Source organism: Cordyceps javanica, chromosome 1 (assembly GCF_051103115.1).
Source record: "Cordyceps javanica chromosome 1, complete sequence".
Classification (NCBI taxonomy): domain Eukaryota; kingdom Fungi; phylum Ascomycota; class Sordariomycetes; order Hypocreales; family Cordycipitaceae; genus Cordyceps; species Cordyceps javanica.
In genome coordinates, this window is record NC_139295.1 from 1,443,879 (window position 1) to 1,467,208 (window position 23,330).

Consider the following 23,330-nt stretch of genomic DNA (forward strand, 5'->3'; position numbering starts at 1 on the left):
CCCCCAAATACCACCCCTCTTTTTTTTTTTTTTTTTTCTTTTCCTCTCCTTCCCCATGCGGGGGCAGATTCGAGACTCCCACCCTCGGAACTACTCAGGAATGAGATAACCAAAGAGGGTCAAATGACGGGGTCGGCATTTCCCATCATACCACAGTGTCACCATCACAGACCGCCCCATCCTTTTCTTCTCCAAATTTTTTCCCCAAATTCGCGGCTACCCAAGGACATGGGGGGAAAACCTTGATCTTCTCTTTGCTTGGAACCAATTCCGCCCACCGTTCCGCCATGGCTACACAAGGGCTTGCGAGCGGCTCGGGCGGCTTGCGACACGCACCATGCAATCATGCGTCATGCACCAATAGTATTATCGCGATACGACAGCGAGACCGGTCCCGGACGTCCTGCATCCCGGTGGTAACGAGCCTTGTGCCGCGTCGGGACAAATCTGGGACATCGTCATTTCCGTGGGTGCCGGCTCGACAATGCTGAGTAGCCATCTTCGTAGCCCATCATGGCCCCTACCCTATACCAGAACAACGGTTCCTCCAGTCGGTCCATGGGCGTAGTTCGGCGACTCTAGTGCCAGCATGCGTACGTTCGTGCTCTGGAATCCTCTCAGTGTCATGTTCTGTGTAGTCTGGCCCCGGTTGATCCATACTCGCGTGTGGATTGGCGCAGACAGTGTAAAGCTAAGTAGCGAGCAGCCACGGCGTCGTGGTCATTTGGGCATCGTATATTGTCAACCCATCCGCACAACGTCGCGTCTGCAGGCATTGCTTGCAATAGCTAGAACAGACATTTTTCATGAACGACTTACAGTAAATGGGATTATGGAAGACGGGAAAACTGGTGACGGTGTATTCAAAATATTCACACCACAAAGTATCGCGACACGCAGAAACTGCCGAGATTTGAGCCAAGATCGTTACACGAGAAAAAATCAAAAAAGAAAGACAGACGGACACTGCACTCCAAGCAAGAAACAGTCGACAGCAGTGTCTTCGAAATCGCCAGTGTTAATTTCGGAAAGTCAAAGAGCCTCTTCACCAAGCCCTGCCATCGAGTCACCCCAGGACGACAGTTGAAATCAGCCATCAGGAAATCAGCCATTATATCGATGCATCGTTACACTACATTTACATTTTGCATTATTGTATCCCAGAAATTATCGTGCCAGCCAGCACCCTGCCCCAGATTACTCATCCAATCGTCTCTGCATTACACAACACGCCCAGCCAACCCACCAAGCTGCCACCCTTTTTAATTGTAATATCTAGGCTCATCAAAGACGTGATACCGGTGGTCGCGCACACCATTGCCGCGGAACATGGCCGGGAATCTCCAGCCTGCCGGCACCTCACTCTCTTCCGCCCGGCGGTTGCGCTCCTCGGCCGAGAGGGTCTCAACATGGTGGAACTCTGAATCGGACTGCGGAACGACAAACTTGGCCACTTGCAGTTCGGTATCTGTGATCGTGCTGCGACTGACGCGGGCATAACCGACACGCTTCAAGCGCTTGAAAAGAATGTACTCGCACCAGCGGTCCCAATCAGACGGGTCGACATCGTGCATGCCAGAGGTCGTGCTAACGTAGGTATTATAGTTGCCCTCTAGAGGGACGGTGACGAGGTAGCTCAGTAGAATGGCCGGTCGCGGTGTAGAGCCCATGAGATTTGCAAGGTACTCGGATTGTAGGCGACGGTCCTCGGGGTCTTCTTCCTGACCGGAGTGGAATACAAAAACGTCCACCAGCTCGCCGTAAACATCGAGCGTGGCATGGATAGCCGGAGCAAGCTCACCGACAGGGCTGGGCAACAGGTGATGCTTTGACTCGATGATTGGGAATTTGGACAGCAGTGCAGCGCCCCAGGTGTGCTTATTGGGGCCGGGACCGTAGTCCACGTACATGCCCAGGTCCTCGGCCAGGAATTGGGTAGTATCGCGGTTACCCATGATAATACGCTGTAGGTCAGACTCGAGCAGACCAACCACATCAAGCTCCAGCTCCTTGATGAGATCACGCATGCGGTACTCGGAAGACCACATGTCATTGTCGAGGGAGAAGTGGATGGTCCAGATACCAGCAGTGAGCACGCGGTCCTCACCATGGTATGGCTTGTAGTCGTTGGTAGGGAACCGCATGAAAGCGGCGCACAGGAAGAGAATGTTGATGATCAGAGTAGACACCATGTTGTACTGTCGGTGCTGTGAGGGATAGCCATGCCGAGGAGCAGTGTGCCTGGGCTTGGAGTTGTTGTAGTTGAGGACACCTGCGCCCACGAGAAGCATCATGGTAAGCATAACCCAGTCAGTGTGCTCACGCACAAGAGGGCCACCAGGAACGAATGCATAGGCGACAACCCAGACGTGAAAGAGAACCATGAAATTGTAGATGAGGAAACCGAGGCCGAAAGTAGCGGCAGGGCTCTTCCTGGAGGCAGAGGACAAGAGCGGCACAGCAGCAGCCATAATGTAGATGGTCAGGGCAAGGCCACCGTAGTAACCAGCCCAGTGGCTGTAGATGGTCAGGAAAAGGGCCCCGAGAGAGCCGACGCCAAAGGTTAACCAGCTGCCAGCCAGATTGGGGCGCGCAATCCCGATAAAGACGCCAATCGACATGGCAGCGAGCGTGAACCACCCATGTGTAGAAAAGTAAGGGCCACGTACAGGGAAGCCTTCCCAGACCCACAGGATCATTGTGCTGGTGTCGGAAAGGAGCGAGTGCAGAGCAAAAAAGAGACCACCAACACCGAAGGCAGAGAGGACCACTGAGCCGGGAAGCATGTCGGGGGCAGAGCTGCTGGACAGCGGGGCACGTCGAGTGAAGCGAAGGGCAGCTACAAGACCGAGGGCGAGGCCGGTGCCGTTCCAGCCGCCATTGGCAGCGTGCATGACTGGCCAGATGGGGTTGTTGGTCGTCCATGCGAACTTGGCAGTTGCTGAGAGGATCAAGCCAACCAGCAGACCCAGAACCTTGGACTCGAAGCGGGCCTCATGAATCGACTCAGAAGAGAGACTGCCAACCCAGCCGAGACAGCTCATGGCGACAGCAAAGCCGACAGTGAACAAGCGGTAGACGGGGTCGACAACGAGGTAAGCGCCCACGCCAGAGAGTGAGAGCAGGTGTACTATGCGGAGGTTGTTGACGACGAGTGAGCGAATGGGGCTGATGCACAGCAGGAAAGGAGAAATGGTGGACATGACAAAGGCTTCGTAGCCGGAAATGCCCATATGCCAGAGAGGGAAGTCTGTTCTAATCAGTAAGAGTCACAAGAAGAGAGCCGGAGCTGCTTACACCAAACGAGAAGACCAAGACTAGTGAGCATGGACCAGAAGACAAACTGAGTTGGAGTTAGCGGGCTAATCAGGTGGTTTCGAGGCCACCGGGGCACTCACGCCGTGGTAAATGTCAGCAGCTGTATCGAGAGCCTCGGTCCAGGTAAAGCGGAGGGCAAACACGCCGGCAGTGGCCTGCTGCTTTCTACGCAAAAGATCGGTTAGCCAAGAATTGGCACAGCTCGCGGACAAACTTACTCCTTTTCCAAAAGGGCAGATTCAACAGAATAATGGTCACTGCGAGCACAATTAGGACTTTGACTCACAAGAACAGCTTGCCAGAGCGATGCCAACCAGGACTTCGGCGTCTAGAGTGGCAACCAGCGCACATACCGCTTGCTTGAGCCTTGTACATCGCGGATCACAATCTCGAACGTGTTGAAATCCAGGGCGGTAACGGCATCGAAGCCGACGTCGAAGAGAATCAGAGCCCACTCGAAGAAGGCGTAGATGGTGTAAGCTGGTGCAGGGATGTCAGCCAGTTTGCTCCAAGACGGATTGTGAGAATGACGGTACGTACCTCCGGCGACACGGTGAACCTTGTGCTGAATGAAGAAGTAAATGAGAGGCACCAGAGTACCGAAAAAGGCACTGGCGAGGTACTTGCGGTACTTGATCGCCGTGGGGTTGCTGGGACTGAGAGCAATGCAGCCAGTGGTCCAGGGCAGGGTAGCCACGATGTAGGAGATCATGAGAATGTCGTGCCAATCGTGGTCATCGGTCGAGGTGATGTAGGTCCAACCACCACAGGTCAGGGTGCGCAGGATGCCCATGGTCGCGACGAAGCCGGGCACCTTGGTGCCGGGCTTGCGGGTGAGGAGGTACCATAGGCCGACGAGGGCGAAACGAGGGCCTAAAGGACGGTAGTTAGATCGAGACACTCAGGCCGTGGCAGTTGGCAGAGGGCCTCTGCAGAGAGGTCCATACCCGAAGTAATGGCGATGAAGATCATGAAAAAGGACCGCTCAGGATAGCGATCGCCAATGGTGGCAGAGACGGAGGGGAACCACTCGTCCGGGTAGCGGTAGAATTCATTTTCGACAATCTTGTGGTAGTGAAGCGAGATACCAATGATCAGGGCACTGATGAAGGCAGCTAGAAGCAAAGGGGAAAACGAGTTAGCAAACGAGTGCCATGACGACGCCAAGCGAAATGCATCCTGGACGCGGTTCCAACGTACTGTACGCGACGACGGTGTGCGACCAGCTGACCCACCGGCCATTGAAAGCCAGGACGACGCCGCCGTCCTTGTCCTTGTATTTGAGATCCATTGCGGCGCGACTGAGAGAAACAAACGAGTGAAAACCGCAGGTTACTGTGCAGTCCGGGTTATCCGACAGCAGCACACAGTGCAGGAAGGTGGGAGAGTGAAGCACGCGACGATGCAGGCGAGCGGGAGAAAAAAGGAGGGCAAAATAAGGTGACTGCGTCCGGCGGCGACGGAGACCTCGGGAGCCACGCCTCGCGATGGCGCGTGGTGGGAGCTTGAACTGACCTTCATCCCTGTAGGCTGTGGGAGAGGCGATGTGGGGGAAGGCGTAAGACAAGTGGACGGATTCGATTGAGGATTGGCTTGCGGATGGGCAGTCTAGCGTGTCGCTGGTAATTAATATACACAAGTACGCAGTAATCTGTAGGTACCTGGCAATAAAAAAAATAGCGAGGCTCTGGGGTACTAGAAAGTCTTGTGCTGGCCCGGACAAGAGTAGCGCGATACTTCAGTCACGATGGACTAAAATTCCCGACCCTGTTTTAATCCTAGATACGGTATTTTTTGGCAAATCATTTCTAAAGATAATGAATGGAATACAGAGTATTGGCGATCAGTGTGATATTCTCTTGCTTTGCCCCTGATTTACCCTTAGGTTTTCGGAGTTATTACAACTACGAAAAAAATCTCCGCTGATAAGTACCTGGCCAAATACTTGTTTATGGAGCACATATTAGGCTGAGCTGGCAGGGAGCAGGGATTGACGGCAACCACAGCGCCTGGTTCCGAGGATCATCCGGAGCGCACGTCACATGTACAGCCATTATTTGCGAAATAATAAATATATTTGCAAGAATTGGTTGGTGCAAGAGGGGTTCTTAATTATATACTCAGTTGCCTAGTGCTCCATTTTCTTTTCTTTTCTTCCCTTTATCCCTTTTCGAGTACAAAGAGAAAACAACGAATGGATAAACTCGGCTGATGATGAACCACGAGTCTTGCAGTATACGGATATAACACGGACTGATAGACTGCCAGGCAGGTTTCAAAAGCATTGAACAGGTATATACGAAGAAATCACTACAATATTCAGGCATTTGATCGTACTAGAAGAAATATAACGAACGGAGCACTCATCCAGTCTTCAATCTACAATATAAAACATACGAAGCATCCTCCGATCGAGTCTACTGCGTCACAGCCACCAATTGCTGCTTCCCTGCTCTGAAACAATTTTTTTTTAATAAAACGGCATACAAGCAGTATAGAAAGAATCTACCACAAACAAGATAAACAACAGAATTTTCCCAGCAATTGTACGATGCCAGTGCTGGACCTGCACCGCCACATCCCATGCAAGAATGATTAGCACCAGCAACCAGCCACCAAGGCTGAAGCTACAGCCACACTCACCTGTTCTTGTCCCACAGTTGAGTCGTGCCCCGCTAAAATTTCCAGACAGCCTTGTGAAAAAAATCCAGCAACTTTTCCACGACTGTCGCCAGCAACTCGGCAGGACAACAACTCATAAACAGTTGAGATAAAAATGGCAGGCGTCGCTGAAAAGGCACGCTTTTATCTCGAGCGGTCCGTACCGCAACTGCGGGAATGGGAGGAAAAGGAAATATTTTCAAAGGTACCGTTGCGCAACCCATGCTTGGCCCTGCTCTTCTTTTGCCCAAAGACATCATCAATCTAACCTTGTCGACCTTTTTTTTTTTTCATATACTACAGGACGAAATTCGCACCATTGTCCAAAAAAGAAACCAACACGAACACAAAGTCCTCGCCCCCGGCAACACCACTTACGACTGGTCCAGCTACGCGCAGTGGGAGCAGTCCCTTGAGACGCTCCGGACGAAGCGCTGCAAGCGGCTCAAGATCCGGCACCTGACCTCGGCGCACGCCGGCCAGGGCCGGGTGCTCGGCATATACGAGCGCGCCGTCGGTCGGCACCCGGGCAGCAGCGCGCTGTGGCGCGAGTACCTGGCCTACGCGGCCGGCGTCAAGGCCTCCAAGCGCTGGCGCAAGACGATGACGAACGCCCTGCGCATGCTGCCCGCCGACGCCGACCTGTGGGTGGTGGCCGGCCGCCGCTCCGCCCACAACGGCGACATGGCCGCCGCCCGCGGCTTCTTCATGCGCGGATGCCGCTTCTGCACCGCCGACGACCGCCTCTGGATCGAGTACGCGCGCTGCGAGATGGAGTGGCTCGCCAAGATGGAGGACAAGAAGAGCAGGAGCAAGAGCAAGAGCAGCGACGCGGCGGTCCCCGCGCGCCGGCCCGACGACGACGACGACGAGCTGCGCATTGACGACAGCGACGACGACGGCGAGGACGAAGACGGCGTCATCCTCCCCGAGCCCACCCGCGCCCAGCCCAAGGTCATCGACAAGGCGGCCGCGCGTCAGCTCGCCCCCGCCGCCGCCAACCCGGCGCTCGACGGCGCCATACCCATGGCCATCTTCGACATTGCCCGCAAGCAGGCCTTCTTCACGCCCGACGTCGCGGAGCGCTTCTTCCTCATGCTCGCCGCGTTCCGCCAGTTGCCCGTGCACGCGCGCATCGCGCAGCACGTCCTCGACGCGCTCACGACGCAGTGGCCCAGAGACCCGGCCACGGCCAACTGCCTCGTCCGCCAGCCGGTCGCGGGCGTCAGCCCGCTCACGGCGGACTTCCCGCGAGGTCTGCGCGAGGCGCTGCCGCGTCTCACCGACCAGCTTGCCGCGACGTCGGATCGCGCGGCGCTGGTGAGCAAGACGGAGGCGTGGATCGACGAGTGCCTGGCGGTCGAGGGACTCGACGACGCCATCAAGACGGTGTTGGAGCACACAAGAAACAGCCTTGCCGAGGAGGCGGACTGATGTGTTGGAGCAGCAATGAAAATACAATCTCATTAGCGAAACATGGGGCTTCTCTTTTCTGGTGTACGGTTTTGTCGCATTTTTGTCACCACAGGAGTCTTTATTTTATGTGCACATTATTATTCAGCTATATGTAGAAATGCAGGACATGAAAAAAAAAATTGAACAATGCAATAGTCACGTATTCCTTCCAACGAAAAAGATCAAAACGCCAAGTTCTGTGATGATACTTCGGTTGCCACCGCCAATCCTATTCCAGTTTCCCCGTCATTGAAATTAAAAACGCCAGCATGAATCTCATCACGTCGTCACCTTCCTGGGTCTACATGGCCTCGCTGAAACGACTAGCAACGTCTGACAGCATACGCAAGCCGTAATACTTGGCCACGCGGCGAATGACGCCGAGCTTTCGACCAATCTCCTCCCTAGACACCGTCTCCTTCCATTCTCCACTGCAAGTACAGTGCTCCATGAATTCATTCAACCGCAGCGCACCACAGCGCGTGCACTTAAGATCTTGTGTGGTCCATTCGACCGTCCAGCTCTCCACCATGGCCAACAGCCGCTCTTCAATTGCCACACGGTCATACTCAGCACCGCAAAAAGGGCAGCTCCAGGAGCCAGCTCCGTTGCCACCACCACCTGTGCTGAGCAGATCCTCGTCTCGGCAGAAGTCCAGGTCGCGAGCCATGGTGCAGCTGTCGCATGAGAGTTGCGTCAGCTTCAGACTCTCTGAAGGATTCGTAAAGGTGCCTTCCTTGGAGAACTCTCGCACATCGAACAATGCTAGGAGTTCCTTGCGTAAAAGTCGTGCTTCCAGAGTAATGTTCTTGTCCAGAGAAAGGATCTGCATCAGTGACTTGACGAGCTCCAGGATTGCATTTCGCGGACGCAAATGAGAGCCTGGTAGGTCAGGAAACGAGTAGTCTCCTGCAAGCTCTGGGTGCAGTAGCTCTCGCTTCTGCTGGGCAACCAAACCCGAGATGACCTTTTTCAATGGCTTTTCGTAGCTTCTACCAAGAATAATTTGGCCCTCTTCTTTTTCATTGTTGCGATGCGGCAACTGTGTTAGTCGTGGAGTTGAGTCTGGGTCGCTGGTGGCTTGACGCTTCAGGCCATGCATCAGATGAATAAACTCGATGACCCAGGTCTGAAAGCTTGGCTCTAAGCGCTTTGGCAGGAAAGTTGCCATCTGCCAGTGCATGATCGTCTCCAGGGGTTGTTCATCAGCCTCAACAACCTCCTGACACCCTTTGCCACCATAGTTGAACTCATCGTACCAGACCAAGTAGTCCCAGTATTCCTTGATCTCTAAATCGATGAAGTGGAATAGCGGTTTGCTTTTAATGGACTTGATAATGTACTGACTGTAAGCAAAAGCGTTCCCAACCTCGGCTTTCGTCGTCTGCAGAATGAGCCGATTGGCGTTTGCAAACACAACTTGGGAGCCAACACGGCGGAAGTCGCCCATCAGTTGCTGGAACGCCTTTTTTGACATCATTTGCACATAATAATGTAGAGCACGGTCGTACATGAAGGAATCTGGATTCTCAACCCAGCGAACCAAATGCTGAACCAGTACGTCTGCCATGGTGCTGCCTCGGCAAGCTTCGGCCCACCATGCTTTTACCATTTCGCGTAAAACCAGCACGCCTGCATTGGAAAAGGCATTTTCGGATGCCAAGCTGTCTGAGCCATCTGCAGAAGGGTTGAATGACACTGAATCGGCACCTTCGAGCTCGTTGACCAAGGATGAAGTCAAGATAGTATTGATTGCGAGGTTCCGGACATCCAAATCAATACAGACGGAGGAGTAAGTGCCAGGGTTGTTCACATTTGGCATCTTGACAACATCGAGAGGCCCAAGAAGGTCATCCTTCTCATGGCCTGCGTGGTCGGGACGGGGGCCAGGCGACCACCACAACACAATGTTATTTGCTTGCAAGCGCCTGGCATAGGCAATATCAATCAAGTAACGGGGATCGTCCCGTTCCAAGTTGCACAGCGGTACATCACCGTAGCGAGCGAGAGCCGTGAGATGCAGAATCCAAGAGCCAAGCCCAAGGTAGTGTCCCACAAGACGTCTGGCGACAACCGCCTGCCAGCCGAGTGGTGGCAGTGAGCTATCTGACACGTCGTATTTGAGAGGTAGAACAGGAAACTCTCCCAGTACAGGAACATCATGGACTAGCAAGTTGCGCTGTGAAGATTGAATGACCATCATCTGTGGGCGATGCTCATCCTTGCGCATCTGCTTAATGACATCTCCAATTTCAAGATGTGCCTTGCGCCTCGTAGTCACCTGCGTAATCTTGAAATTGACCTTCTCTTGGTATGGAAAGCAGTCTTGCCAGTTGGTGCTAGCAGCCTCTTCCGCTCGTTTTGACAGCATTTCAGAATACATCCGCGTGATATTGGGCAGATCTTGTCCCGAGTCACGATTTTTCTGTAAAATAATAACATTGGCCTTGTCTGAGGTAGTCGAGAAGACACCGAAGATCTGGCGATCACCTGCGGTGATGTGAGAGACGTAAATGTAGGCCAATGGCGATGAATCCAGGTAAGTTCTTGCTTTGGCAGGTCGCTTGAGACCACCGAGGTCAAAGCCATGCTCTAAGCCTTTACCTAGCACAGCATTTTGCTGCTCATCAATTGTACACAGATTTCCCAAGCGAAGTACCGCGCGAATGTTGAGGGGGATCTGCTTCTCATAGACACCCTCAACACTAGGGTGGTTAAACAAGAGGGAGAATTTGGCAGCTTCATTATAATATGTGTCCTCGAGAACCGTGAGCTTGAATAGATGAGTCGAAGGATGGCCATTGGGTAAGGTATAGTTAACTTGCTCGACCTCGCATCCATCAATCTCGACGTCAGGAAGATCTTTGCTGCGCATGTTCAGAAACACTTGCCTAGGAACGCGAACTTTGAGGGTATGGATCTTGGCATCGATGAGGACAAAGGCGGTCACGATACCGGGCGTGTCTGTAGCGCGAAGTTGAAGCAGCTGCCAAGTGTTCATGAACGTTAAGTGTGCTTGCTTCATGAACGTCTGTTGAATATTGCTTCCGGCATTGCCTCTTCTTTCACCGAACAGTTGGCGACGACGAACACGGGCCTGTTTTTGAAGCTTCCACTTCTTTTTCTGATAGTTCAAGAAGTCCACGTAGTCCTCTGATGGTCCAGGCATCGTCTTTGGGAGGGCTGCCATCGGATCGACATTCTCAACCGGCTCCGGTGATTTGCGCTTTTGTGAAGTAGGAGCTGGTTGCGAGGAGGCAATCGCCGCATTGACGGGTTTCGGCTTCAGCAGCTTAGCGCCGTAATCTTCCATGTCATCCATGCGAGGGCCGTTGAGGTTGGTGATGTCACCCAAGGGCTCCTTGTGAAATACATCAGTGAGCTTCCTTTGCTTCAACTTGTCGTCCTTGATATTAATTCGCCGTTGAAGCCAGTCGGGGTGCGCCACACGCGGCACAGGATTGCGAACTTTTTGTAGCGCAGCCGGGATTGTGATGAGCTTTTGGATGACAGACCCTAATCGCTCGAGATAGTAATCCCAATCCAGGAGAGCACGGGGATCTGTATCAGCAGGCTCCTCCTTGAGCCATTTCTTTAAATATGTACGCTTGACAGCTTCTTCCGCAGAGAAGATGGCGACCGGTACAGCCCTATCAGTGACGGGAGCATTCCTAGGACGGGAGCAGATGATGAACTTGCAGTTCAAACCTTTGTCCTTGACCATCTGCTCTCCCAAGAAATCGGCTAGACGCTTTGCAGTGGTAATACTCGTTGACTTCTGACTGCCGTATTCCTCTAGTGTTTTTGACATGCTTCGGTTCTCGGAAATTAGCTCCATCAGCTCTTCGTCGGCCAAAGTTGATCCTTTGCTGTGCAGAACATCCAGCCACCTATTGGCCACCTTCGCTACCGCCGCGTAACACTGAGCTAGGTCCTCGCCTTCGAGAAAGAACTTGAAAATTTGTTGCTGGAAAATTTTGATGAGCTTGAGTTCACCACGTCTCTTGACCTCAAACCCCTTCAATTCAGCAAGACTACCGTCATCGTTGAAGACGGCATATCGTTTCTTCAAGTTCTTATCCTCCTCCTTGGAAGTCGGCAAAATCATCGCTTTGTAGGGACCATCGACTTCGAAGAATATGGAGTTATCGCTGTGAGTCTCGTATTTGAACGTCTTTTGGTCCGTTAGGGTCTGATATTGATGATTTGTGAACTTGTCGTGGACCAAGTGGTTCAACATAACACAAGGGTATGAAATGTTGAGCTTCTTGCCATTTTTGAGCTTGAACGAAAAGTTTTCTGGGAATGTAGCAGGAAGCATGCACCAAATACCATCGGTATCTAGCTCTAGAGGCCGTCCCAGCCGCTCAACTAGCTGTCTTGCGAGCTGAATGATGGTGGCACCCGTCAAGCATGTAACACCAGCCATTTCCATGGAGTACCAGCGAGAACCCTTTCTCATGACGTAGCCATAGAAAGAGTTCAGAATAACCTTATGTGCGAGCTGTAGAGAGTCGTACAAGATAATCATCTTCTTCGCCGCATCGACCTCGCTCGCCGATGCTCCAGAGGATTTCAGCGAATCAGTTTTTCCTTTCCATACCTTCGCCTTGCCCTTGTAGTCGTATCGTCGATCACGAAAATCACGGACCGTGTTGATGTAGAAAGGGTTTTCTCTCTGGCAAATAATGGCCTCTCGGACAATAGTCGTAGAGTCGTGGATCTTATGGTATACCTTTTGCGAGTAAATTTGCAGTCGTTTTCTGACAAGATTCGCCTTCTCATCCGCTGAAAGCTCTTGGAATGTCCGCATTGGTGAGTTAGGATATTTTCCAGGGAATTTTTCATTCTCTAGAGTGTTTCTGATCATGTTGTATTCGTCACGCTTTGCAGGTAGATATTCACCTCGCCATGCCCACGGTAGTCGTCGGTCGCAAGTCTTGCCAGGTCGGTTGAAATCACATGCAGCACAATCAGACTCCGTAATCATAGAATCAGGCTGCAGACGATTTGTCGTCATAATGTTCGGATACATGGAAGCGACATCAAGATGGTATATGAGTGGCCGTTCGTGTCGATTGGGTGTCTCCTTTAAGAGCTTTAGTCTTTCTAGAATTTGCGCTTTGACTTCGTCGTAGTTTTCGACGTCATCGAGAGACTTCTTTTCCTCAACAGTAATGACGAATTTCAGCGCGGCGTCAATGTCTTTTATTAGCTCGTCAACTGCACCGGGGTCAACTGAAAAATCAACAGGGATATCAGCACGGAAGACACCAGCCTCGATACTCTCGACGTGGCCACCGACATATGTCTCCGAGTCAAGCAGGTGCCCGTCCCAGAACGCTTCTTTAGGTGCAATATGCTTATTCGGTAGCACGATTTCTCTCTGGTATGCCTGTACCATAAGAAGCATTTCGCAAAGCGTTCCCGTTCCTTTTCGTAGGGTATCATCACCGCCAAGAGGCAAAATGGTGCAAAGAGAAAAGATGAACGGGTGCACATACTTCATGTACAGATAGTATGTAGCCACGGCATCGGAAACTGAGTATTCGGCCAGCGTTTGGGGTCTCTCATTGGCATATGGTGTCATGAGCTCGGGGTCAAGTTCGTCAGGGTCGTATCCGAGCTTTGCAACTGTCACTGCCTTCAAACCACGTGAACCCTGGGGTAGATAAGAATCTCGGTTCACCCAGTGAAAGCAGTCCATGTGCACACTGTAGTTGCACTTGTATTGATCGTCCGTGTCTTTTTTCCAACCAATTTCATGATACATGTCGATGCCATTAACGCTAGCTCTGGCTTCGACGAAGGGCCAATCGAAAAAGTCGCCGTTGTAGGTTGCAATGACTGTGGGACGAGCCTCTTTTATATGAAGGAAGAAGCGCTCCAAAGTTGCTTTCTCATCGGGCTCGTTGAAAATCATAAAAGGGCCAGGATATTCGGGTTTAGGTGTATAGTCAAAGTCGCCAATGTCTTCCGAGATGATCTCACGGTTTGTGATGAGGAATCCTTGGCCATCGATCATGTATGAAATCATCATGACCTGATCGATTGTAGCGTCGGGAAATTTGAGAGGAAGTTTCGTCGTCTCAATATCGAAAGCAAGGACAACGGGTTCTGCGGGCAGTGATCGTTCTGCGTTTGGTAGGATCTTCGTAGCACCATGCTTGACGTCCACAAAATACCACTTGCCGACTCGGATATCTAGTTGAGTGTAAGCTTTGGCGAGCGCACGGGTTGCATCGTGTCATACCTAGATCTATCATTACTCGTACATGGTAGGGGACATCATACTCGCGTAGGTCGACAATGTAGTCGCTGGCGTCGGAGTATGAATTTGCCATGTGTCGTTCGTCATCTTGCACATCGTCGAACAGGTCAAAGTTGCCATTTCCATTAGCGCTACAAGCACGCGGTTTTAGCAATAAGCCTCCAGATTTGACCAGCATTATACTCACGTAGCGACCTCAGCGTAAGCGTCCATTGCGCTCATGTTCTTCTTGTTCTTCTCTGCGATAGGCATGATATCTTTTCTGGCGGCCATCAAGTCACTGACGTTGGCAAAATTGAGCTGGAGATATGTGCGGCGGTATCCTAGCAAGTGATTGGGCATGCTTAAATCATCCTTTTCTACTCTCTGCATCGATTTTATGACTCCACCGCCGGGGACTCGTTTGATCCATTCTTCGACTTCGGATTCGTGGCCCCGTTTCACGGCGATGAGGAAGTACGGGTCGTATTCGACGGTCGCCTTGAAAGTCGAGCCGTCATGCTCAATAAAATAACAGTCGAGGGCAGCTCGTCCGGCAGGGAGCCTGTCGTCTTCTATCGCTGTGGGCTGTACGTTTACGAGCCAGCCCTCTCTTCGTTTGCCGCTCTCGTAGCGCGCAAAGCCCATATTCTCGTCAATAGTTTGTGCAAGCTTGGTGCGCTCCCATCTTTCGTCTGCGGAAGTGCCCTCGGCTCGAGAAGAGGCGGCGAAGGTTCGCGTTCGTGCGCCATGGTATGCAGACTTGCCGCCTCGGCGGAAGCCCTTTTGTGGCCGCCGCAGGCTTGTGTTGGGCATTGTGAGTTGGCTTGCCTCGTGGGCAGCCTGTGAAACTGAAGACTCCGAGGGGATGTATTGGACGAGCTAGTTCGACATGGGCGGGGAGTAGGGACGGACGGTGGATATGAGTTTTTCTGGCAATTGGTATTGCAGAGCTCTTGGTGAATGAATGGAGAGAAAGTGAGGCAATGCTTTAGTTTGAGGGCATAAATGAAGGTAGGCAGGTGTGGCACTAGGTAGGTAATCTCAAGATATTGCTAGGTCTTCCAGAATTGCGCCCCGTCCGAGGGAGAGACGCGTTTTGACGCGTAAAGCGTGACACGCTGCTGGCCTGTCCTTAATGTGCGCCCCACACTACTTAGAGTGGGCGAGCCGGTGAGCGAGCTGGGAGCCATCTTTTAATAAGCAAGCATTGTGCTGCCATCTCGATGGATTTTTGGGCAACATCATCTACGTTCTTACAAACCAAAAATCATATGTGATGATGTATAACGACACGTTAGCCGACTTACTAAGATGGAACCCATCCTATACACGACATAGACAATGCTTTCGCCTACCCCATCGCAGGGTAAAGACAATCTTCCAGTTGTGATGGACTTGTTTCTTTCAAACCTGGTCATGCGAATTCGAAGCCTTGCCGCACCAGGCATCTGAGAGTACAGCTAGCACTGATTCGGCAGTTCAATGTCTGTAATGTGGGAAGTTCGAGAGGTGTCTATACCCATCACTTTGGACTGACGCGGAGTCAACTCGTAGAAAGGATGATTTAATTGAGTCTTACGCGATATACAGAAGGTTTCGAGCCTTTGCAAGAACTTCCACGAGGTAGAGTCGAACAGAGACCGCACCAGTTGCTATCTAGGGTCCGTCTTATAACCTCGGCGGGTTCTCGTGACACCATTCTTCGTGACCATCGTTACGCCCGCAGTAATTAAAACTGCTGCAAAGAAGAGAGCCTCTGTGATCAGCGATAAATCTTCTCAAAAACAGCCACAGGTTTACCGAACTCGGTGCGTGGACCATTGATCGCAGTAGTATTCGGGTACGCACTCAGGGCCGCCGTTTGGGGATGAATCAGTGATCCAGTCAACTTTATGAGAGTCTCGACGACTACCCGCAGTGCCATACGTCGGTCTGTTGGAAATCGAGCGCTGCCTTATACAAATGTAGAAGTCAAATCTAACACTTTTGAGAACATCATGGCTTTCGCTCCGTTCTCGGCTGTTGAGGGGCCACATGGCCTATCGCAGCAATAGTCGACTAGAGACGGACCATTGTGAATACATTTTTTGTCACGCTTAGACGCAATTATGAAAAAAGCTATAGATTGACCACCACCAGGATTGCGTTTCGTTTTTGAGTTTGAGAAGCTCCTCATTGCTATCAAGGCTGGTCGCATACATACATAACCATCAAGCTGGAGAGTGGAGCTTCGATCTCGAACCACATCCTACCCAACGTCAAAATCTAGCTCCGCTACAATACTGGCCAAATCTTGGACACAAGAGCTATTGCGACAACGCAACAAGCTGTGAAAATTCGCGCACCTATTCGAAATCCCGGGCGATCGATCGAAGCCTCGCGACGGCAGACATGGCTGGTGACGAACAACCAAATGCGCCACAAGGTCTGACGCTTCCAAACTCGGTCAGCGGCAGGCCCGTTCAGGCCGCCTGGTCCACGCCTCTGCAGCCTGGCGATATCCCCGACGACAAAGCGAGCTCGAAGACGCGGCCGACGATAGCAGACGCGGTGGCGAGTATCAAGACGGAGGACTTTGCCAACATTGCCAGCACGCCTTGCTCCCGCAACGGGTTCATGACGGGTATTGTCACAGGCGCGGCGGCAGGAGGGCTGAAGCTCGTAGTCCGAGGTGAGAGAACCGACCATCAACAGAGGCATCCACTCGAGGAAGTGGCTAACGAGACGCTGCTGTAGCAAATTGGGCTGGGGCTGCTAACTGGGCCGTGGGCATGTTCGTAGTCGGAGCCGCAGCGTCATACGAATATTGCCAATACAGTAGACGAGTCGAGAAGAGAAACATGAAACGCGCGGTTGAAGTGCATGCGGAAAGCCAGCGCATGCAAGCCAAGAGGATGATGGAGCAAAGAGATCTGGCGCGGAAGCTGGAGGAGGAGCGCAAAGCCGCGGAAAGGAGATGGTATAAATTCTGGTGATGGGGGCTGTATAAACACGAGACGGGAGTTTGCTTTTTGGATTTCACCATGTATAAGTATATGTATATTGATAAAATACCGGCAGCGTTGCTGTCCTTCGCTGCGAAAGCATGAATAAACGCAGTGTTTACCATTTCAACATCGACACAAAATCGATTTAAATAGGCCAAATACAATATAAGAAAACAGGCAAAATTCATGGTCGGATTAGAAGCTCATACAAACTAGTTCAAAATTTAAAAAGAAAACGCTGTCGTGATATATGCACTCCGGGGTTAAGAGCTGGCCACGAGTCGAGAACCGGCGACTATTGTTGCCATCGACTCCCCGAAAGCAAAGTTGACAAAGAGGAAGCAAGCCATCACAAAGCACTTTTATATAGTAACGGCTATGTTGCGAAGCTCCGAATCGCTGAAGCGGACCTTTCTGGGTGAGGCCTTGCCAACGCCTGACGGGCCTTCTCCCTCGCGGCGACGCTGATTCCTCCGAGCGCGCGCTTCGCTTTCTTCGCGCTTCCGATATTCTGTGATTTGCTGCCTGCGCTTCATGGAGCGCGCATGCGCGATGGCTGGCGTCGGGCGGAATCCGATGCCATTGATGCCGGTGCCGTCATCATCCTTGTCGTCTGGATCATAAACCGTGATCTCGTCCTCGTGCCATGTCAGCGCGGCGCGGACAGGATCCACAATGTGCGGCTCCCCTTCGTCGTTGTCGCTGTCGTTTGAATCTTGCAAAGGGCTCTTGATGAGCTTGAGAGGCGGCGTCCCTGGTCGCTGCCTCGATAAGTCGGGCGGCCCATGCTCGCCGGTCCCCTTGTGCTGGTCAACATCCGCCACTGTCTCGGGACCAGGACCAGGCTCTCCTGACGTCACAACAGCCACGGTTGCGTCTACTGAATTGGAAACATCAGCCATGGGCTGGTCGGCCTTCTGGCGCTTCAAAGGAAGCCCATCGGCGACATCGGCGGCTTGCGAGTCTGGCAGGCCGGCAACCCCACCGTCGCCACCCTGTAAATCGAGTCCCTTGAAGTGATGGGCTACAGTGGTTCTGGGACTGCTGGCGCCATCTTCGACGGAGTCTTCCCGGCTAAGGCTAAATGTGAACTTGATAGGCGTAAGCGGCGTCTCTTGGCCACGTTTACGCTTGTGAGGTGTCTGAAACGGAGGGGAGGACGAGGCCATGATGCTGGGCTGCAGGATTCGTCAGGGCTGGCCTGCAACTGATCACATCACCATCTTCCAAGGCGCAATGTGAGAAGAGCTAGCTGGAAATGCGTCCCAGCGTTCTTTCCTCCCCTAAGACAAGGGAGTTCGAGTAGCACAAGACGTTGCTGCAAGGACGGGGATGGTTCTGTTCTGGCAAGATGAAGACACGAGCGCTACCTTGGGCAGTGGTGGGGCGCGGGCTTTGGTATTCAGGCAAAGGGCGGATTAACGAGATGGCGATGCCTTTTCAATAAACATGAGCAATGGTGAATGCTTTTGCCGGCGCACGGTGATGGTGCAGGTTCCAACCCAAAAGCCCGGCGAGCTGACGCAAACTGTATTGCACGAGGTTGACTCTGTCATGCAAGCCACAAGGTACCTGGTTCGTCGCTGACAGGGTCGCATGCCGGCATAGCGGCCAAAACGGACGGGCATACCAGCACAAAGAAGATTTGGGGGGTCATTGGGCCCTGGCACATCCCGTATCGCATGGCAAACTGAAACCAGTTTGATGATTCGCTATTTATTATGATTACCATCATCACTATTCACCTAACCCCATATCGGCATGCCAAATATGGCACCACTCAACGAAGAAAGCCAACTGCTTGGACCTCTATAGCCAACTGCAGCGAGCGGTACAGTACAGAATGTGATTCGTGCTGATTCCTGTTCTAGCGCATTCGGAACTTGTGGCCGTCTCAACAAGAATCCGGAGAGTACTACATGTCAGATGACGAAGCCTTTTTGTGCGACTAAAACGTGGACCAGCCATTCGTCGGTGTTGGAGCGACTCCGCACCATGATGCAACTACGACTACCCAAGAGCTCACTAAAAAGATCCATCGCCACAAGCTACACGGTCTTCATTAGCATTCACATCCTGGCGTTTTAAACAACCCACAGCTTTCGTTTCTTCATCAAAACAGCTGAAACGCGAGACAACCGCGTATAAGATCATGGCCGCTGGGGCCCCTTTCAGCTTTCTGCCATTGGGTGCCATCATCCAGTCCTTCAACGTCAAAGGCATCAACATCGTACTGGGCTTCCCCACACAAGAACTTTACGAGAAGCACAACAGCCCATATTTTGGAGAGACCATTGGTCGCGTGGCCAACAGGATCAAGGGCGCCCAGCTGGATAGCGTCAACGGCAGGACATACCCTTTGGCAGCTAATAACAGCAGCAACACTCTCCATGGCGGCGAGGTCGGCTGGGGCAAGAGAATCTGGCAGGGCCCAACTCCTGTGGGCGTGCGCCAGATCCCGGGCGTCGACGGCCTAAACGGTGGCGAGAGTGTCCTGTTCACCCTGACAAGCGAGGATGGGGACGAAGGCTTCCCCGGTACCGTGGAGATCAAGACCGTTTACACCGCAGGCACGCAACAGATTGACGGCAAAGAGGCGACCGTTTTGGCGATCGAGTACGAAGCTCGGCTTGTCGGTGGCGCCGACGAGACCGTTGTCAACATGACGAACCATTCGTACTTTAACCTCAGCGGTGATGAGACCATTGCCGGCACGCAGGTCCATCTCAGCGCCAGCCAGTACCTCCCCGTCGACGGCACCGGCGTCCCCACCGGCGGCCCGTCCGAGTTCCCCGGCGTTGAGGTCGGCAAGCCGATAGAATTGGGTGCCGAGGCGCCCGCGTTCGACAACTGCTTCACGACGACGGCGGACCCGGCGGCGGTGCCCATCGACACGCGTGCGCAGCCGTTGCGGCTGCACCTCGCGGCGTCGCACCCGAAGACGGGGATCCGCCTGCAGGTCCTAAGCACCGAGCCGTCGTTCCAGTTCTACACGGGTGACTTCACCGACGTGCCCGCCGTCGGGGGCGCCCCAGCGCGCGGCGCACGCTCAGCTTTTTGCTGCGAGCCGGGTCGCTGGGTGAATGCACCCAACACGCCGGAGTGGAAGAGTATGACGCTGCTGAAGAAGAGCGAGACGTATGGCGCGCGAATCGTGTACAGGGCTTGGGCTGAATAAACATCCGGCACTGATGCTCGGTTAAAACTAGCAGAACTGAACTCAATTACGTACATGACAGTAACGTTTAATGTCATAGTAGCCAGTAATCCGACATCTACGTAGAACACATTACCTCCAAACGCCTTCAGAATACCTCTCTGTACGCCGTCCGACATTGTAAATATTGCTGGTTGAGATCACTCGTCCGAGTCGCTGTCGTCGCCCAGGAAAGCCAGGTCTGCATGCGCCCTGCGCCGCCTCGCTGCGAAGCTCACATCCTCGATATCGTCCTCCTTGGCGTGCCCATTCCGCTCTTCGTTCTCTTCGTCATCGTCGCCGCCATCACGGTGCTTGTTTGTGTTGTCAGCATCGCTGTCGTCGCTCTCAGCCAGCTTGGCGCTACGACTCTTCTTGCGGCTCGCCCGTCGACCCGAGTCCATGCCCCAGAGACGGTTCATTTCCTGGGCAGCCTCCGCGTCGGCCAACAGTTCGCGCGTCTCCTTAATCTCCCTGGCTTTGGCCTCGGAGAAGCGCCCTTCCATGCCAATGTCGGCGAGCATCTTCTTCAGGTGCCGGACCTTGGCGCGTGCGTCTGCACAACCCTTAAGCTCGTGGTGCCAGTGCTTACGCACGCCGCACTTGAGCAGCTGACCTTGCAGTTTTTTTACTTCGGCCTCTGCCGGGTCGGAGGATTCCGCTGCGCTGTTGGCCTTCTTGACCGCAGACTTCGTGGGTTTTGAGGCTTTGGGGGCCGTCTTTTTGCCGGGCTCTTTCTTCGTCTTTTTGCGCTTCGTGGTAGGCGGTTCGTCAATTACATCCGAGTATTCTTCCTCCTCATCGGCCACTGTGTCTGGCGATTTTGACTCGGATTGGGCCGTTTTGTTGGGCTCGTTTTCGTCGTCTGCATTATCGTCGTGGGAGGGATCGGCTGTTGTCCTCTTTCGCTTTCGGTCTGGTGAAGAGCCCGCCGCATCCTCTTCCGCGCCCTCAGACTTGGCTTGCTTCTTTTTCAGTACTTTTGGGTCTGTCTTCTCCGGCTCAGGTGCCCACCCGTCCAACAATTTGCCCTGTCGCATGTAGTGTGAGGACGTGGGGGTACAGTCATTCGTAGAAAACAAGGCCGGCAGACTTACAACATATTCCTTAATGATTTCCTTGCTTTTCTGCTTCCAGTCCTCGCTCGAGAAGAAATCATCTGCTAGGTTCAATTTTTCCTCGACATGGTGGCGTACTTTGTTGACGGACGTTGTATCTGGTTCCAGCTTGAAGACATCGCATGTACCTTCGATGAGGGCTTGCTCGAGCGCTTTGGCCGAGGGTGGCATTATGGTTTATTTCGAGAAGTGTGTGGATACAAGCCGGCCCAGAGAGTTTTCGCGCTCTTCACGAATCATAGGCGCGATGTTGCTGCTTGTCAAGTGAAGTTGTGACGCGCTGTGGACGCGATTAGAGGAGCATCGCAACTTGAGCTTTGCGCCGCATCAAGTGCCTGTGTTTTGGCCAGCCTTGGCGAGCTTGTTAGCACCAGCAGCTCCCTGTAAGGTAGTGGCCGTTTTCAGTGGCAGGCCGACCAATCAGCGACTCAACTTGCCGTGACCGGAGCTGGCAGGAAGCGCTACAGAGAGGGTATAAATAGAGAACAAGTGAGAAAAAACTGATAAGCAAAAGCCAATTTTTATGGCAGTACGATACGTAGGTTTTTTATCATGTCTTGAACTGGTACTGTTGATCAATTGGTTGGCGCGCGTTCGTTTGTGCCTAGGTAGGTAGGTTGGCTTGATTTCTCGCCACCGGTTCTCAGGCTTCAACTTTCTTTGCTCCTTCACAACCGCCACCATGTCTGCGTCACTAGCCCCAGAATGCAATGAAATCAAAGAGTGAGAGTTCTGGTACTCGATTCCTCAAGTACAGGTGCTAAACTAGTCTAGACGTTACGATACGTGCTTCTTAAAGTGGTACAGCGAAAGTGAGCTGCGTCTGAGATGAGGGGAGGAGACTGGAAGGGTGTCGCTAACGGCATGCAGAATATCTTCGTGGTGCTGAAAAGGACAACAAAGAATGCGAGTCTCTTTTCAAGCAGTATCAGCAATGCTTAGGCGTGGGTTCCAAGTTCTCGGATCATGAGTGATCGCTAACCAGACATAGGTGGCGTTGAAGCAGCGCGGCATTGACAAGCTACTGGAGGAAGCTCGAGAAGACAATAAAGAGAATGATGCACGACTGACGCAGCCAAAGAGTATGCTGATACCTAGGTAGCATCTCAACGTCATATTTACTAATTGCGATGCAGGATGATGCTTTTTCGGATATGACTAGCATTCTATGGCGTTTTTTGGGCTGTTTGGCAGAGAGCTTGCTTTCCGTGTCGCTACAGTAGGCCTATGCACTGCCTTTTCTCTCCCCACTCGTTGGATAGTGCCAATGTATTGGCTTTCTTTCTGTACAAAATACATGACACCGCGTATCAACTTTATCCGTCTATTGGCTCCGAATCAATTGCGCCTGTGAGCATCCGTTGCTACTGCTCTTCCTGCTTTTTCTGTGACCAAGCGGCAAGAACTCAACAGGACGGCGCTAGCGAACGAGTAACAGGGCGTGGCCAAGTGCAGAGACGCATTGCTCACAGAACTGCGCCAGATAAAATTTCCCCCGGCACGTCCATGAAGGCTTCCTAGGCATTCAAGTCAGTGAACTCGTAACAATCATCACCTTGTAAAATCGATCAAGCCTTCCCTGTACATCTTACACTTGCCATCCTGCATTGTGTTGTTTGACCCGCTTTTTAGTTCATAGTGGCATCACGTACTTCTGCTTCCTAATAAGCTAACGATATCTGGCTAATTTACCAAACCTACCAGCAGATCTGATCAGATGGGCAGCGCAATTCTGTGCAACTCCTTTGCGCCTCATTGAGCTCCTTCGATCCTGTCTCTGCCAGGCAAGGATAACACAGTCTGTCCCATCCGTCTAATCGGTAGCCGACTTTTGACCGACAAGCAATTGACTCCACGAGCAGGAGAAGCCGCCCCCCCCCCCCCCCCCCCCCCATTCGATCCCGCGCGACTCCTATCCCCCTCAGCTCGCGGCATGCAGTGCCAGCAGTAGAAAAGGCAGAGCTCTATGCACCCATTCTCTATTCTCACCCTCGGCATCTTTGTAGCTGGCTACATTACTGCGCGCTGGGACCTCGTCACTCGCTTGTATGAGCTTGCTATCTTCGCGTGGGAATATCAAGTTGCTGTACGCTGTCTCCGAGCCCATTGCCCCTGCCCACCCGCCGGCGAGCACGAATGTCAAATACTATGATTAGCTAACCAGGTGGCTGCTCCCGACAGATTCGTGCTGCCAAAGGCGCCATTGCTTTGACAGCTCTCTTCTTTATCGTCATTTTACCAGTTTATTTACTGGCAAAGAAAGAGACGTATCTTGTGCGTGCGACTCGCTGTATAGATATCCCGACTGAGTGCTAACAACCTCGTACAGCACCCAAGGCAAC

The 23,330-nt window shown here is 52.6% G+C and overlaps 8 protein-coding genes across 8 annotated transcripts; 4 read left to right on the plus strand and 4 right to left on the minus strand.

Moving 5' to 3' along the window:
• Positions 1-1,262: 1,262 nt before the first annotated feature.
• V2A60_000453 (Frag1/DRAM/Sfk1 family-domain-containing protein) lies at positions 1,263-4,609 on the minus strand (the record flags this gene model as incomplete). The annotated part of the gene is made up of 8 exons (XM_083251824.1): positions 1,263-3,250; positions 3,298-3,343; positions 3,399-3,483; positions 3,537-3,575; positions 3,672-3,798; positions 3,859-4,191; positions 4,266-4,433; positions 4,519-4,609. 8 exons carry the CDS (start codon positions 4,607-4,609, stop codon positions 1,263-1,265), a joined length of 2,877 nt encoding a protein of 958 aa, XP_083107950.1.
• A 1,485-nt stretch (positions 4,610-6,094) lies between these two features.
• Positions 6,095-7,413, plus strand: V2A60_000454 (snoRNA-binding rRNA-processing protein UTP6; the record flags this gene model as incomplete). Its single annotated transcript, XM_083251825.1, has 2 exons — positions 6,095-6,184; positions 6,283-7,413. 2 exons carry the CDS (start codon positions 6,095-6,097, stop codon positions 7,411-7,413), a joined length of 1,221 nt encoding a protein of 406 aa, XP_083107951.1.
• Positions 7,414-7,735: 322 nt separating this feature from the next.
• On the minus strand, positions 7,736-14,500 carry V2A60_000455 (DNA polymerase epsilon catalytic subunit; the record flags this gene model as incomplete). Its single annotated transcript, XM_083251826.1, has 3 exons — positions 7,736-13,638; positions 13,688-13,836; positions 13,893-14,500. 3 exons carry the CDS (start codon positions 14,498-14,500, stop codon positions 7,736-7,738), a joined length of 6,660 nt encoding a protein of 2,219 aa, XP_083107952.1.
• A 1,578-nt stretch (positions 14,501-16,078) lies between these two features.
• V2A60_000456 (COX20 family protein) lies at positions 16,079-16,662 on the plus strand (the record flags this gene model as incomplete). Its single annotated transcript, XM_083251827.1, has 2 exons — positions 16,079-16,358; positions 16,424-16,662. 2 exons carry the CDS (start codon positions 16,079-16,081, stop codon positions 16,660-16,662), a joined length of 519 nt encoding a protein of 172 aa, XP_083107953.1.
• Positions 16,663-17,036: 374 nt separating this feature from the next.
• V2A60_000457 (uncharacterized protein) lies at positions 17,037-17,843 on the minus strand (the record flags this gene model as incomplete). Its single annotated transcript, XM_083251828.1, has 1 exon — positions 17,037-17,843. One exon carries the CDS (start codon positions 17,841-17,843, stop codon positions 17,037-17,039), a length of 807 nt encoding a protein of 268 aa, XP_083107954.1.
• A 983-nt stretch (positions 17,844-18,826) lies between these two features.
• On the plus strand, positions 18,827-19,852 carry V2A60_000458 (galactose mutarotase-like domain-containing protein; the record flags this gene model as incomplete). The annotated part of the gene is made up of 1 exon (XM_083251829.1): positions 18,827-19,852. One exon carries the CDS (start codon positions 18,827-18,829, stop codon positions 19,850-19,852), a length of 1,026 nt encoding a protein of 341 aa, XP_083107955.1.
• A 179-nt stretch (positions 19,853-20,031) lies between these two features.
• V2A60_000459 (uncharacterized protein) lies at positions 20,032-21,159 on the minus strand (the record flags this gene model as incomplete). The annotated part of the gene is made up of 2 exons (XM_083251830.1): positions 20,032-20,901; positions 20,968-21,159. 2 exons carry the CDS (start codon positions 21,157-21,159, stop codon positions 20,032-20,034), a joined length of 1,062 nt encoding a protein of 353 aa, XP_083107956.1.
• A 511-nt stretch (positions 21,160-21,670) lies between these two features.
• On the plus strand, positions 21,671-22,129 carry V2A60_000460 (TRIAP1/MDM35 family protein; the record flags this gene model as incomplete). The annotated part of the gene is made up of 5 exons (XM_083251831.1): positions 21,671-21,711; positions 21,763-21,800; positions 21,859-21,932; positions 21,980-22,070; positions 22,125-22,129. 5 exons carry the CDS (start codon positions 21,671-21,673, stop codon positions 22,127-22,129), a joined length of 249 nt encoding a protein of 82 aa, XP_083107957.1.
• Between the last annotated feature and the right edge of the window lie 1,201 nt (positions 22,130-23,330).